Consider the following 16903-nt stretch of genomic DNA (forward strand, 5'->3'; position numbering starts at 1 on the left):
AAGTTCTTTACGGCACTTTACTCATTTAATTTTCACAAGAAAACCATGAATTAGATACTGTGATTATCCCTATATTAAAAATAAACTACAAAGGAATTATATGGAAATTACAGAGACATTTTACAGATGAAACATGGGACAACTTTTGGGGGAGAAGAATCAGAGAAATTTTAAGATTCCACTATATTCCTCTCAACAAGTAAGAAAGTTCAAGATTGCTAGACACTGGGTACCTCAAGGCATCTTACCAAAGATATCTTGGTACTTGGCTGGCTCTTCCTTCAAGTGCATGCATGCATTGTCTTGTAGTGGTGAACTCATTCCTCCAATCTCCATATAATTATAGGTTCCAACCTGAACACCAGTGCTGTTGTATATGGTACAATTTATAGACTCTTCTGATTAGAGAGAAACACACAGGTAAGTACATCTAGATCAAGAGCAAGAGAAAAAATACAGCTTGGTAAAAGAGCAGGGCTTTATTCCAAATGTTTAAGTTAAATTAATTTATCCTATTCCACCCTTTAAAATTTTCTTCTTTAAAATATGGCTAAACCACCTCACACCCATTAGGATGTATACTGTTAAAAACAAAATAGAAAACAACAAGTGGGGCCGAGCCCGTGGCGCACTTGGTAGAGTGCTGCGCTGGCAGCGCGGCGACGCTCCCGCCGCGGGTTCGGATCCTATATAGGACTGACCAGTGCACTCACTGGCTGAGTGCCGGTCACGAAAAAACGACAAAAAAAAAAAAAAAAAAGAAAACAACAAGTGTTCTTGAGGATGTGGAGAAGATGGAATCCTCATGCACTACTGGTGGGAATGTAAAATGGTATAGTCACTGTGAAAAACAGTACGGAGGTTCCTCCGAAAATTAAAAATAGAATTACCATATGATTCAGCAATCCCACTTCTGGGTATAGATTCAAAAGAACTGAAAGCAGGGCCATAAAAAAATATTTGTACACCAGTGTTCATAGCAGCATTATTCACAATAGCCAAAAGGTGGAAGCTACCCAAATGTCCATTAATATTGATGGAAACCAAATGTCCATCAATAATAAACGGACAAACAAAATGTGTATCCATACAATGAAATATTATTCAGCCTTAAAAAGAATAAAATTCTGACACATGCAACACATGAATGAACTTTGAGGACATTATACTAAGTGAAATAAGCTAGACACGAAAGGACAGACACTGTGTGAGTCCACGTACGTGAAGTTCCTAGAGTCGTCAGATTCACACAGACAGAAGTAGAATGGGGGTTGCCAGGGACCAGGGGGAGAGGGAGTGGGGAGTTAGTGTTTAATAAATACAGATTTTCAGAAGATAGAAAAGTTCTGAAGATGGACAGTGGTGATGGTTGCACAACAATGTGAATGCAGCACACATAAAAATGGTTAAAATGGTCAATTTATGTTATGTGTATTTTACCATAATTTTAAAAAACATGGCTGCCACCAAGTCAGCAGTGGAAGTGGATGAAGAGCACACTAAGGCTCAGCTCCACTTCCCAGCAGGATCCTACTCCCCAAACATCTGCTAAGGGACCTCACCTCTATGCAACAAACCCGAACCTGTTGGTCCAGCAGGCAAAGCCAGCTATGGCTTTGTCGGGCCTCCCTCCGATCTTCCGTTCTCTCTCTCCTGCTTCAAGTCTCCAGTCTAGAGACTCTGCCACCAGCTTTCCCACTGATCCACTCATATGATGATCCTGCCTTTCTTCATCCCTCTGCCTGGACGTCATTCTCCTCACTTGTTCTCCCTACTGGCCAGTGTCTAACACAGGTCCAGCTCGGATTCTACCTCCTTCCATCAGCCTGCACCATAATCCTGGACTCAGCACTCTGCCCTCGGCTGTTCTGTGTCACAGCACAAAAATACCATTTTTGTATTCCTGTTACTCCCCAGCCCAGGACTTGGTGCTAAGTGACATTCATGCTGAGTTGAACTTGTCAAACATTAGTACTGCTACTAAAGAGCATTTAGCGCATCTTTGGAGGAGAAAGAGGTGGAAGACAGCTCTGAGGAGGGAGGTAAATGAAATTTAGCTCTAGGTACATCAGTCAGCACACCAGGCCCTAAAGTAGGCAGTCCAGCTGGACCGGACACCTCTCTTGCTTTGTCGCATTTTCTCTATTGAAGCCAAGGAAAGTAGGGTCCTCTCTACCGAAAGATGTGAGAAATGTACAGTGCACACACTCAGATCTATGTATAATTCTGGGTGGTTCATGATTTGCTGAAACTGAGGTCTTTGGGATCCTAGGAAAGAATCCCTGGCTACAGTCTCTAAGATGGCCTCCAGCTCTAAAGGCTTTGTATTTTGTAAACGGTCTTTATTAATAATAGTAATGATAGCGATAACATAAGCATTCTCAGGCACAGTGCTAAACTGCCTTACCCCATTCAATCCTCATAGCCCACCATCTCCAGTTTACACTGACACTCTGCATTAACTAACAGCCTGTGTTAACACTGACTAACACAGAGGACGTAAGACAGCATGTGACTTGGTGCCAGGATTCTACCCTGCACCTCTCCTATCCAGAAGCGTGCGTGTTTTTGTTTGTTTTGACAGCTGGCTGGTACAGCGATCTGAACCCTTGACTTTGGTGTTCTAACCAGCTGAGCTAACCAGCTAGCCCTAGAAGCCTGTGCTTTTTAATGGGTGCTTTCAGCTGCCTTCCTGCCCAAATCTGGCCACTAGAAAACCCACTAAAGTTGTACAATGGTGAAACCAATGCAATATTACACACATGAGAGCTAGCAATGTGTGAGCTTTCAGATGTAACATTTTCATTTATAATTGAGGATGATGAACTGTGGAGAGGCAAAACCACTTGCCCAGAGACATGCAGATCATGAGTTGCACAAATAGGACTAGAATTGGGGTCTCCAAACTTAGTCCAATGAGCTTTCCTTTTCTAACCTCACCTAAAGATGTACACTAAATAAAAAGGAATGGAATTTGGAGCTATTTCATCGAAATGAAGAAGTATTTATTTTCCTTTTGTTCTTACTGGTTTAGACACACACTTCTTATATGGCATGGGACACTAGAAAACTCACATTTGGTGCAAAGTTAGGGTTATCTGATGATAAAAGCAAGCAAAAAAATCAGTTAAATTTGCAATGATAAGCTCAACTTGTTCATTTACTAACTCAGTACTTTGCAGGATCATCTTTAGGGACAGAAACACAGATAATTCCATTAGTTATTGTAGATTCAAGTCCCCCTTTCACCACTGAGAGCATCTCTGAATCATTAAGGGTCTGGATCCCTGTGTATCTGTTACCAGGTACCAGAGAAAGTGAGAACAGATTTCTGGTACCAAGTCAGTGTGCTTGGGTTACTCATGTAGAGAAAGGATCAAAAATGATGCAATAAATACTGGTTTATGGTCTGCCTTCTGTCTACCAGGATTTACACTCCATGAGGGAAGAGACTCAGGCTGTTTGTTAACTGCTGTATCTCCAGGGCCTAGAAAACTGCCTGGCACAAAGTCGGAAATACAACAAAAATTTTTATTGAATTAATCATCAATGAATAAAATGATATTGCAACACTAATGAAAAATTTTATTCCCAGTCACAAAGGAAACAAAGGACATTTTCACTCATACGATTATGTATGACTTGCATTCTGTTTAATGCCTAATCCAATATTTCACATACCATAGATCTTATAATAAAACCTATGGAAACAATCCAGAATGTTTCCACAGGAAGTTTTTGGAGAATTTGGCCTCTATGGTTCTCAAAGCGTCTCCCTAAGCTGACTTCAAGATTTCCATGACACAAGTATGGGTATCATTGACAGAGGTCATTCAAGTAGTTGAGATGGTGTTGGTATTATTTGAGACTGATGCTAGATATTAAATTAAATCACGTCCACTCTAGACAGTCAGTAACTACTATCAACTTCCTTTTAGTCACCTAACAGAGACATGGGAATTTAAAGAAAATTTTAAAATACCCAATACTTATCTTTCACCTTCAGAAAATAGCCAGCAAGATAAAAGAATATAAACAGATATCTTCCCATTTATTAGAGACTGGGTATAATGGGATTATTATGCAATTCAGGTTAGAGCAGAAGATGCCTACCACTGATAAGGACCTGCTGCCCAACACCTGTGGGCAGCTGTGACGAATCATAGACCAAAACTGAAATATCCCAGACCGAGTGATCTGATGGAGACCATTCCATGGTGGCAAGTGACACCCGGCAGGTGAAGTCTCAGAACTTGCCCTTTGTCCTCATCATAGTGTGCAAACTACAACAGAGCTAATGGCTGCTCTATTTTTCAAAAAACAAAAAAAGGTAAGATTGTGACTATTAAAGATCGGCTCACCTGTTGGTGACATGGAGCTGAATTGGAAGGTGGGCGTGTTCCCCACTAGGATGGTCTCGGGCACTGGAGTTTTATACGGACTAGGCACATGGCTTGGACTTGACCCATACCAACCTCTTGAACCTGCTGTTCCTGGATCCACTGGTCTTGTTCCAAAACCATATGGACCATATAACCCATTGTTCCAGTATGGCATGTGAAGCTGGCTGGTCAGCCCCGCTGGCTGCTGTAGTGCACCACCATGACTGGCTGCGCTGGGATAGGCAAGGCCTTTTACCCCTGTGTTCTGAACATTCTCACAAGGTCTCTGCTGGGCAAAAGGGTCATGGGAGACCCTTCGCCTCCTTTCCTCCTCTCTGTTGTAAGCCACATTTTGACTGGGCTGCTGTTTCATCTGCCTGTCCATGCGGCTGCCAAAAAGATGGTAGTTGGCTTCTTCCTGGAGTTTATTCTGCAGGATGGGCTCACTCTCTTCTTGCTGGTGCTCTAGGGAGGGAGAAAACCAGGACTCCTCCACGGGACCCATCCCAAGTCCCTGGGAACTGTGCAGCGAGCCTGGCTGTTCTGTGGCTGTGGAGAAATGATCGACATTGGAATGGGTTTCATGAAACATTGAAAAGAAAAATAAAACCTGAGCACAAGCACCAATCTATGATCATCAGAGTAACACAGCGAAAACAAGTAAGGGACAATCTAAAAGCATTTACTAGGTGGTCCTCTTCCTACAACTTTTATGGATAATAAGTGGGAGCCCCTGGCTGACAGCGAGAGAGCACTAGAGAAATTATAACAAGCCAGAAAAGTGGGTGTCACAGGAATGACCAAAGAAGAAAGGGACTTGGGTTGGAGCAGAGAAGGTGGTTGTTTACTTGGAGCAATTCAGGGTGGAAAGTAAGAACAGCAACAGCTCTGTGCTAGCACTTCCCATGGGTTCTTTCATTATTCAAATGCCCTATAAGCACAGGAGCAACTACTATCACAATTTGACGGATGAGGTTTAGAATGGGTTAATTTGCCCCAGGTCAGAGAGCTAATAAGTGGCTTCAATATCCTATACTCTGCCTTTCCTTTTATTATAATGAAAAAAGTATTCTGCTTGAATCTGAGAGATGCCTCTCTGCTTGTGCTCCAGATCTAGTCACCTCTGACCTTCTCAAGGACTTTGCTCCCATGTATGTCCCCTTTTTCCTGAACTGTCACTTTCTCCTTATCAGATATATTAGACCTCTTATTTTCAGGACAGTCTATGATTTTGGTGAGCATACTGATGCGCAGTATTTCAAACACATGTAACTTGACTCCCAAATATTATTATAAACTCCTTTAAGGCAGGAATATATTATAATAATATATAATTTTATAGTTTCTTCCATTTCCCATATGGTCTTGAATAGTATTTTAGAGAGTAGATGGAATGAAAGAGCAAACAAATAAATTCATAAATCGATTTCGACCAAGGTGTAAGTTACCTGAATTTGACCTGCTTGGAGGTAATGCCACGCAATCCATTTGGAGAGACTGCATTCTCTTCACAACTGCATCTTGGTCCGGATACTCTTTCTATTTTTAAGAGCATAAATACACATTTTAGTAAACAGCAGAAAATATTCAGTCCTAGAAAATTTTTATGAGAAGAATAAATCTTTTCAAAAGGTAGAAATTTCACACAGATCTTACTAGTAAATATTAAAAATCAAACAAACACATTTTTCCCAAATAGCCAAAACAATCTTGAAAAAGGTGAACAAAAAAGTTGGGAGAGTCACACTTCCTGATTTCAAAACTTACTACAAAGCTACAGTAATCAAAACAGTGTGATACTGGCATAAAGATAGACACTTACATCAATGGAACAGAACAGAGAACCCAGAAATACACCTTCCCATATATGATCAGTTGATTTTAGACAAAGTTGTCAAGGCCATTCAATGGGAAAAACTGGATATACAATTACAAAATAATAAAGTTAAATCCTTACCTTATACCACATACAAAAATAAACTTAAAATGGATCAAAGACCTAAACTTAAGAGCTAAAACTTTTAGAAGAAAATATAAGAAAAAGCTTCATGAAATTGGTCTTAGCAATGATTTCGTAAATATGACACCAAAAGCACAGGCAACAAAAGTAAAAATAGATAAATGGGACTACATCAAAATTAAAATCTTCTGTGCATTAACGAACACTACCCAAGAAAGTAAAAAGACAACCTACAGAATGGGAAGAAACATTTGCAAATCATATATACCTGATAAGGAATGACTATACAGAATATATTAAGAACTCCTACAAGTAAACAACAACAAAAAAACAACCTAGTTCAAAAATGGGCAAGGACTTGAATAGAAATTTCTCCAGGGCTGGGTGGTTATTCAGTTGGTTAGAGCATGGTGTTTTAACACAAAGTTCAAGGGTACCGATCCCTGTACTGAACAGCTGACAAAAACAAAAAATTTTTTTTCTCCAAAGAAGATATACAAATGGCCAAAAAAGATGCTCAACATCATTAGTCCTTATTTTTTAAAAAAACATAACATATGTGGATGGTAATCTGGAGAACTCTCAGTTACACAATAGGCCCCTGACACAAGCAGATTCATCTATATGTGTTTATATATAGAATTAGCTCGTAACACTTAGGAATTGTTCGAATTTGCTTTGGGCACAGTTTCTGTCTCCAACCCCCAAAATAACTATGTATTTTCTGCATTTGACCAGTAGATTAAAAATAAACAATAATAACACAGTGATTGTAAAGTCAGAGAAATTGAACTTGAGTTAGTTTAATTCTTTCATTTTAGGTGAACACTTGGAAGTTTTTATTTATATTTAAATTTTCTGGAATTTATTGTGAAATGGGATTTTTATGAATCTTTGTCAAACTTATCCTTATGTTTAAGACTTTTCTTAACTATTTGTATATCTGTTGCTTCATGTGAAAACTTTTTGAAATGAAATTTAATAAAAGGTCATTTAATCAAATAAGACTGATGACTGACAAATCTGGTTACATTCTCTATTGAATATGAATATGCAAAGATTACCTTTGATAAATTTACAGAAGTTAGAGATCAAAAAATGAAACTGTAATGCTCATCACTCAGACAGATCAATATGTAGATATAAGTTTGACTCCTTTTCTCAAAAAATACAATAATGTACTTAAGAAGTATTAATCCATTACCTATTTGTTTCTTGATCTGTAGTATTTATTTAATTAAAAAATGTTAAGTATATATATTTTTTATACTGGCATGATTATATCTACAGAGTTCAATAAAAAATATTCACTGAAAAAAAAATGGTATATTCATTTATTTATTTATTTATTTATTTATTTATTTTTGTCTTTTTGTGACTGGTACGGAGATCACAACCCTTGGCTCGGTGTCACCCGCACCACGCTCAGCCAGTGAGCGCACCGGCCATTCCTATATAGGATCCGAACCCACAGCGGGAGCGCCGCTGCGCTCCCAAGCGCCGCACCCTCCCAAGTGCACCACGGGGCCGGCCCTATATTCATTTATTTTTAAGTGTTGCTTTATGTCTATTAATAAAGGTTTATTTACACTTTCAAAATTACTTATCTTTTGTAAGATTTATTGCTACTAATTAATTTTTATGCTTTTCTAAATGATATCTTTTTAGGACTTTCATTTGCTAACTATTTGTGGAAGATACACAAGATATAATAGATTTTTATGTGTTGATTTTATAACTGGATAAACACTATTATTGATCAAAAATACTCTTTTGAATTTTCTATGTGCATATCTTATCACTTCCAAATAATGACAGTTTTGTTTCTTCTTTTCCAATCCTTCTTGTCTTCTTTCTTTCTCTTCCTCTACTGCAATAGTTAGGGTCTCCAGTACCATGCTGGCCAGAAATGGTGATGGTGAGCACGCTTGTCTTGCATCTTATCTCAAAGAAGTGTAATGTTTTTACACTTTTTCTAACAAGTGTAATGTTTGCTGTGGTTGTTTCAAGAAACCTTATTATCAGATAAAAAATTTCTCTTTTCTGGGTTGGTAGTATTTTTAATCATGAATAAATACTGCATTTTATCAACTGATTTTTTTTTGCATCTACTGAAAAGACACTTTTTCCTCCTTTGTTAAGATAATGTAATGAATTTAAATGACAGATTTTCCTAAAGTTCAACTAACTTTGCATTCTTAGAATACATCCAACTTGGTTTTAGTCCATTGATGGATTCAGTTTATATTTTATTTAGAATTTCTGCATCCATACTATTAAGTGAGATTGGCCTGTAATTTTCCTTTCTTGTACCTTTGTTTTCAGGTTTGAAAATCAATGTTATGCTAGCATAAAATAAGTTTGAGAGAGTTTTCTCTTCTCAATTATCTGGACAAATTTATATAAGATTGAAATAATTTCTTCATTGAATATTTGGTAGAAATCACTGATGAAGGTACCTGGTTTTAGGTTTTTAAAATTTTTTTTCCTGTAGGAAAATTTTTGATCCCTGATTCAATCTCTTTTAATAGTTACAGGAATATTCAGGTTTTATATCTCTATTTGAGTCAGTTTTGCTAAGTTAAATTTTTCCTAGAAATTTGTCCATTTTATCTAAATTTTAAAATTTAAATGAGCAAAAAGTTGTTCATAGCATCCCCTTAGTACCACTTGATGTTTGAAGGCCCTGTAGGGATGCCTCCTTATTTGTTATTTCAATCTTGTCTCTATTTTTCTTGATCGTTCTTAATTAGTCAATTTTATTAGTCTTTTCAAAGAATCAACATTTGGCTTTTTTGACCCTCTAAGAGCTCTTTTCTTTGTCACTAGTTTATGCTTTTTCACTTATTATTGACTTCTTCCTATTTTTCTCTAGGTTTATTTTGCTATCTTCTTCAAATAATTGCTTGGCTAATTAATTTGTAGTGTTTCTTCTTTTCTAATACATATATTTAAGACTATACTTCTAAATACTCCTTTTAAAGTTCATTTTATAATTTTTAAAAGGTAGTGTTTTTGTTAGCCATCAGTTCAAATCCATTGTGATTTCTTTTTTTGACCCAGCGGTATTTAAAAGTATATTTCTCAGGCTGACTAGTTAGCTCAGTTGGTGAAAGTGTAGTGTTTTCACACCAAGGTCAAGGGTTTGAATCCCCATAGCGGCCAGCCGTTTAAAAAAAAAAAAAAAAAGGATATTTCTTAACTTCTAACCACATGGGATTTTCTAATTATATCTTTTTATTAATTTCTAGTATAACTGAAATATAGTCTGAGAACATGCTTTACACGATTACAATCCTTTTAAACCCGTTGAGACTTGCTTTATTTCCCAGTACATGGTCAATTTTTGAAAATGGTCTGTACGTTCTTAAAAAGCCTTTAAAGTAGGTATTTTGTAGTTATCAGGTGCAGTGTTTTACGTTTCCATGAGATCAAGTGTGTTAATCATATTCTTCAAATCTCCTATATCCTTATGGTTTTGTTTTTTGTCTCTTTGTTCTATCAATTAAAGAGAGATTTGTATTAAAATCTCCAACTATGACTGTAGATTTGTCTATTTCTCTTGGAGCTCTGTCAATTTTTGCTTTGTATATTTTGAGGCTATGTTATTAAAGATATAGCCATATTTAAAGTTGTTATATTTTCCTGGTGAACTGAAACTTTTGTCATTATAAAATAGTTCTGATCTCTCAAAAGTCTGGCAATTATTGACTATCTGATTTTTTTCTTTTTTGTATTTTAAAATCTCTGTTTGCCTGACTGTTTTACTTATTGTAGTCTCCTTTTCATGATTATGGGGGTACGTTGCTGAAATAGTTATGGCAGTAGCTTGATTCTTGAGTGTGTACATGGAGGAGGTCTCTGTTACTCTTAGTTGGTTAGTTGGTAACTCAGCTTTGACATACCTCTCTGACCCCAGACATCAAACTTACTGCTTCAGCCTCAGGCTGCCATCTATTGCTTAGCACAAGGGAAGTAGGTAGAGGAGCCAACTTTCCTAGATAGCATAAATGTGGTTTCCAAAAACTCTCCCTGTAAGTGTCCATGCTGTTAATTTCCATAGTCAAGGTGACCATGCTGTTACTTCCATACACTGACTCAAGACTTGCTCCTCCAGTAATTCTTTCTCAGAATTATATTTCCAGTTAGCATTTTTTCCTGTTATGTATCTCAGAAGATATAATTCTGCTGTTTTTCTATTTTTCAAGAATTCCTCAAAATGACTGATCTTCTTATGATACTTCCCATTCCTTTTCAGTGACGCTGTGCTTTTGCTTCCATATTGCTATACATATTTACTCTCATTTCATGACTTTTGATGGGGGACTGGGTACAGTATGCCAATGTGATAATATCTGCAAACAATCAATAATTTTGTTTTATGTGTTCACCGAGTTACCTCACCTTAAATCTCAGTAACAAATTCTATTGCTTTAGTTCTCAAGATTAATAATACATGTTATGGTATATTAACATTCTGAGCATCTGCTATATTACCTACCTTTAAACTCTTCACATCTTCCTCTACATTTTCATTTAATTGACTTAAATAAAAAGGCATAAATTCTTTTTCAATGCCTATATAAAAAAAATAGCACCATAAATTTCTTAAGTATTTTCTAAAATAAAATTAAAATATTAGCAAATATTTGAATTACTTACCTTAATACATGGGCAAAGCAGTAAAATAAAAAATTAAGCTCCAAATCACTGACTCTGATGAAGTGACTAACAAGACTAATAATCAGGAAGACAGAGCAAGGGACAGGATAACACTGGAAACCTAGGGCTCTTTCCTAATAGCATGTAATTTCTCTGGCTGCAGTACAAAGCCCTGCCCGATGTAAGTTAATCTCCAAGTGAACAAGGATGGGTGAACTCCATGTTTCCATTCTTCTGGCATCAAATTTATTACTGGATGGGATACTCAGAGTAAGGATTTGTTATAAAGGGTTAGAGCTGCTAGCCTTAAAAGAAAATTCAAATCTCCAGTTCTAGAAAGATGGACTGGACATACTTTTCCTTATCCTTCCTGTTAAGTACAACAAAAAGCCCTAGATGTTATATATAAAACAAGCATATGGCAACCCTAAAAGGAGGAAACAGGAAAGCAGACCAGCTGTGGACCCTGGGATCTGAGGAAGCACACAGCAGTGGGTTTTTCAGATTTTCTCTTTGCCTCATATATCCCAGACTTGGTGCTGAAAAGCTGGCAACCAAGAATCATCAATGCGCCCAGACAGAAAGAGCCCCAACAAAAGCTTTCTCTTTCTAGCCAGAGGACTAAGCAAGGGGCAGCCTACCATGACAGAAAACCTTCAGTCAGTAACCACTCTACTCTAGGCAAGCACCACAGGAAAAGACTGTGGCTCCACCTCCACTCACACCAGCTAAGGCCAAGTGGAGAACTAGACTTCCAACCTCATGAGACAGTAACAAAGTGCCCCAACACCACCATCAGAGTGATGTCAAAGAGGGCCAAACAGGAAGACAGAACTTTCCTGCCTACCAGCTGATAATGAACCCCTCCATCTGCAGACCACAAGGGTATCAGTAGACCACAAGGGTAGCCTGGATTTGCACCCCAAATGGCAGTAACAAGAAATTCCTTTCCACCCCACTGGTGAAGTGTGAGAGGAGGCCTAGTGGAGAGGCAGGACTTTCACCATTGTCCAGTGAAATGAAACACACCTTTATCTCAATGTCAGTGGAGACCACGTGGTCTCTGTTAGAACTCCCACCCCTCACCAGTTGTAAAGAGGAGTCCCTCCACCTTGGGTGTTGATGGGGGTCAAGTGGAGAACTTGGACTTCTACCTCCACCAGGCACTAACAAGGTAGTGACCACCTTTTCCTTGCCAGAGCAATATAAGAAAAGTTCAGCTAAAAGAGAAGGCTGAAAGAAGATCCGGAATCTTATAACATAGGAAGAAAATGGATAAGTTTCAGTAGAAAAATCACTCATTATACTAAGAACTGGAGAGATCCCAAATTGAATGAAAAAAGACAATCAACAGATGTCAACCGAGATGAAAGAGATGTTAGAATTACCTGTCAAAGATTTTAAAACAACCATGATAAAAATGGTTCAATGAGTTACAAACCTGACTGAAACAAATGAAAAAACAGAAAGTCTCAGCAAAGAAAGAGAATATAAATTTTAGAGCTGAAAAATACAATAACAAAAGTAAAATGCTCTGTAAACAGGCTTAGGAGCAGAATGGAGGGGAACAAGAAAAATGAATGAACTGGAAGACAGAATAGTGGAAATTACCCAATCTGAATGAGAGAAAATTAACTGAGAAAAAGAATGTACAAAGCCTCAGGAACCTGTGGGACTGTAACAAAATATCTAGTATTTATGTCATCAGAGTTCCAGAAGGAGAGGAAAACAAGTATGGAGCTGAAAATACTCAGAAATAATGGCTGAAAACTTCACAAATATGACAAGAGACATTAACCTACAAATTCAAGAAGCTTAGCAAAGCCCAAACAGAATAAACCAAAAGAAATCCACACCAAGATAAATAATAACCAAACCTCTGAAAAATAAAGACAAGAAAAAAAAACCTTAAAAGCAGCTAGAGAAAAGTAACACCTTACCTATAAGGAGGAAAAGAACAATTAGAATGACAGAGAATTTCTTGATCAAACCTTGGAGGCCTGAAGAAAGTAGCACAATATTTTTCAAGTGCTGAAAAAAAAAAGAACTGTCAATCCAGAATCCTACAACCAGCAAAAATATCCCTTAGAAATTAAGGAGAGACCAAGACATTCTCAGAGAAAAACTTAAGAGAATTTGTTGACATCAGACATACTAAAACAATGCCTAAAGATAGTTCTCTAAACAGAAAGGAAACAATAGTAGAAGACACCTTAGAAAATCAGGAAGAAAGAACATGTATGGTATAATAGAAAATAAATATATTTAGTCTTTGTTCCCGTTTAGGTTCATGGCAGGCAGCTCCTAAAATCCTTGGAATGTCCTTGGTGGCAGGAGTGCCTTTTGGGGAGAGAGAATGAGACAGCTTTAGAATAGGGGCTGGTCACCAAAGAGACCAAGCCATGATTAGAGGGTTGAAACTTTCAGCATCACCCCTTGACCTCCAGGGAGTAGAGAGGGACCAAAGATTAAGTTCAATCACCAATGATCAATGATTTAATCAATCATGTCTTTGTAACGAAGCTTCCATAAAAACTCCTGAATGGTGGGGTTTGGAGAAGTTCTGCATTGGAGAACACACAGAAGTGCTAAAAGGTGGCGTGCCTGGAGAGGGCATGGCATTATTGCACACATACCACTTCTCATACCTTGATTTATGCATCTCTTCCGTTAGGCTGTTTCTGAGGGGGGGTTGTGAGAATACCCAAATTTGTAGTCAGGTGGGCAGAAGTGTGAGTAGCCTGGGTACCCTATTTGCAGCTGGTGTCTGAAGTGGGGACAGTCTTATGGGACTCAGCCCTTAACCCTGTAGAGTCTGTTGATAACTCTAGGTAGTTAGTGTCAGAATGGAATTGGATTTTAGTACACCTAGACGGTGACACATTTGGTGTCAGAAAAGACATGACAACACAGTAATAAAAAACATGGGTATATACAATAGGCACTCTTTCTGCTCTTGAGTTTTCTAAACTTGTGATAGTTGAAGCAAAACTGTAACCTTGTCTGATGTGTTCTAAAATGTATACAGAGGAAATATTTAAGGCAATTATATACAGAACATGGTAAGGGGAAGTAAAGAGAGGTAAGATTTCTACACTTCACTCAAACTGGTAAAATGATGACATCAGTAGACTTTGGTAAATTACGTATAGACAATGGAACACCGAGAGCATCCATTTAAAAAAACTAAACAAAGAGATACACTCAAAAACAGTACAGATGAATCAAAACAGAATTCTCAAAAATGTTCAAGAACCTACAGGAAGGCAGGAAAAAGAAAACAGAGAAGTGAAAAGCAGAAAACAGAAACAAACAGAAAACAAAATAAAATGGTAGATGAGGACTCTAATATACCCTGCATATAATAATTACATTAAATGTAAATGGCTTAAAAACACCAATTAAAAGACAAAGACTGGCAGATGAGATTTAAAAAAACATGACCCAACTGTATGCTGTCACAAGAAACTCACTTTACATATAATGATACAGGCAGCTTAAAGTAAAAAGATGGGAAAATATACATTTGCAAACATTAATCAAAGAAAACCAGTTTGGCTGTATTAATATTCAATAAAGTAGACTTTGTAACAAAGAAAATTGCCAGACACAGAAAGGAACATTTATGTAATTATATATTTAGATTTATATAATCAATCCACCAAGAAGACATAGCAATCCTAAAAGTGCATGCACCAAACAATAGATGCAAAATGTGTAAAGAAAAAGATGAGAGGACTAAAAGCAGAAATAGAAAAATTCACAATTATAGCTAGAGACTTGAATGTCCCTCTTTCAACAACTGAAAGAACAACTGGACAGAAAATCACCAAATAAAAACTCAACACCACCATCAATAAAAAAGTAATTGAGATTTATGTAAAATTCTTGAAATGAAAATATTACAAAAATGGAGAAGAGATTAGTGGTTGCCCAAGGTGAAAGAGGGAGTGGGGACAGGAGGGAAGAGTGTGTGTCTACACGGGGTGCCACACACTGATGGAAATGCTCTGTATCTGACTATGTCAATGTCCATCTCCTGGTTGTGATATTGTCTACAGTTTTGCCAGAAGTTACCTTTGGGGGAAAGTGAACAAAGGGTACACGAGGTCTCTTCATATTATTTCTTATAACTGCATATGACTTTATAACTACCTCAAAATAAGGACTTTTAATTTTTAAAAGTGAAAAGACATGGAGAAGAGAATAAATCAAGCTAGGAGAAGGTTAAGGCTGATTGAGTGCACAAGAAAATGGGCAACCAGATCAAAGTGCTCCTCTAATACTTTGGTGGTAGAGGTGGGCAGGGCTTTAATTCTGTTTTGTCATAGCAGAAATATGAGGGCAAAACTCTTCGTAAGCTCCTTAGTCCCTACCTACTATATCTTTTTTCCTCACCTGATTTACTTCTTTCCTTTGCCCCTTCCACAAGATCCTAGGTAATACAGGGGAGTGGGAAGAGGCCTGAGGATGTGGCAAAGACCCATGTCCCTCTCTTTCTCCCTCTTTTACAAGGCCAAACTAAATGACAAGACACATTTCTAAGCATGTCAGCTAAACGAGGGGAGGGAAAAATGGTCAAAGAAGCTAAGAATCAAGAAGTCTGGTGGAAGCAAACCAGGTGTCCACAGATGGATGGATAAACAAAATGTGGTGTATACACACAATGGAATATTATTCAGCCATAAGAAGGAAGGAAATTCTGACATGTGCTACAAAATGGATGAACTCTGAAAAAACTGTGCTAAGTGAAATATGCCAGACACAAAACGACAAATACTGTACACTTCCACTTTTATGAGGTACCTAGAACAGGCAAATTCACAGAAACAGACAGTAGAATGGTGGTTACCAGAGGCTGGGAGGAGGGGGAGATAGGGAGTTAGTGTTTCGTGGTTACAGAGTTTCAATTCTTAAAGATAAAATGTTATAGAGATAGATAGTGGTGATAGTTGCAAAACAATGTGAATGTACTTAATACCACTGAACGGTACACTTAAAAATGGTTAAGATGTTAAGTTTGATATTACGTATATTTTAACACAATAGAAAACGTTAGCTATGAAAAAAAGAGAAACAAGAAGGTCTCATACACCTTCATGCTTTTGAGAGAAATAATATCTTTCTGTTGAACAAAATGTTTGAAATCTAGAAAACCAGTTTGAAATCACAAGTAAAATGAAACTCACTTTTCTCAAGGCTCAAACCAAGTTACTGACAACATCTTACTAGAAAACTAATCACGTAGGGTACATTCTACACAGTTACAAAAGATGCTCTTACGAGGAAATGTTGGCCGAACTTCCGGATTCGCCTCCCAGCAGAGCTTCATGAGGTGGATAATCTCCTTTGGGCAGTGCTCAATGATGTCATCCACATCGGGCCTGTTCCCAGACTTTATGCATATTATCAACTGCTGCTCACAGATAGCATCTGTAAGGCAAAGAGGAGCTTATGTTGAGACTTTCTTTCAGGTCCTGCTCCTCCCTCAGGCAGAAAGGTGACGGAACTTGGACAATACAGCTAATTTGTTGCTGCCTAGGGTATGCCTTTCGGACAGCTGCCTCATTCCACAGGGGCAGAATGGCCTTGTGACCAGAAGCTCACATAGTCCATTGTAGAGGTGATCAAACAACATTCTCATTTCTGCAGATAAATGACAAAATTTTCCACTGAGCTGCCTGCTGGTAAAAAAAAATGGATTATGTAGGTAAAGCCAATGGCATTCCCAGATTTTAATACAAAGATAAGCCCTGTACAGTCCTTGTCTTTGAGGAGCTCAGTTTAATGAGAGTAACTTAAAATATAGTGATAATTGCTATACAAGAAGTAAGTAAAGGAGTTCTGGTAACACAACCATGACTAGGATAGAAGGTCTGAGAAGGCTTTATTGAGTCCA

General features: G+C 37.7%; 1 protein-coding gene across 1 annotated transcript in view; it reads right to left on the reverse strand.

The window, feature by feature from the left end:
• The window catches only part of RIPK1 (receptor interacting serine/threonine kinase 1), a 29436-nt gene that overhangs the window by 3537 nt on the left and 8996 nt on the right, over window positions 1-16903 (reverse strand). Inside the window, exons 6-10 of the mRNA XM_063098202.1 lie at window positions 16288-16437; window positions 10844-10920; window positions 5831-5921; window positions 4362-4931; window positions 249-398 (exon numbers count right to left, since the gene is read on the reverse strand). Coding sequence (XP_062954272.1) covers window positions 249-398; window positions 4362-4931; window positions 5831-5921; window positions 10844-10920; window positions 16288-16437 — 1038 coding nt within the window. The remainder of the gene's footprint in view (window positions 1-248; window positions 399-4361; window positions 4932-5830; window positions 5922-10843; window positions 10921-16287; window positions 16438-16903) is intronic.

This window comes from Cynocephalus volans, chromosome 5 (genome assembly GCF_027409185.1).
Source record: "Cynocephalus volans isolate mCynVol1 chromosome 5, mCynVol1.pri, whole genome shotgun sequence".
NCBI lineage: Eukaryota > Metazoa > Chordata > Mammalia > Dermoptera > Cynocephalidae > Cynocephalus > Cynocephalus volans.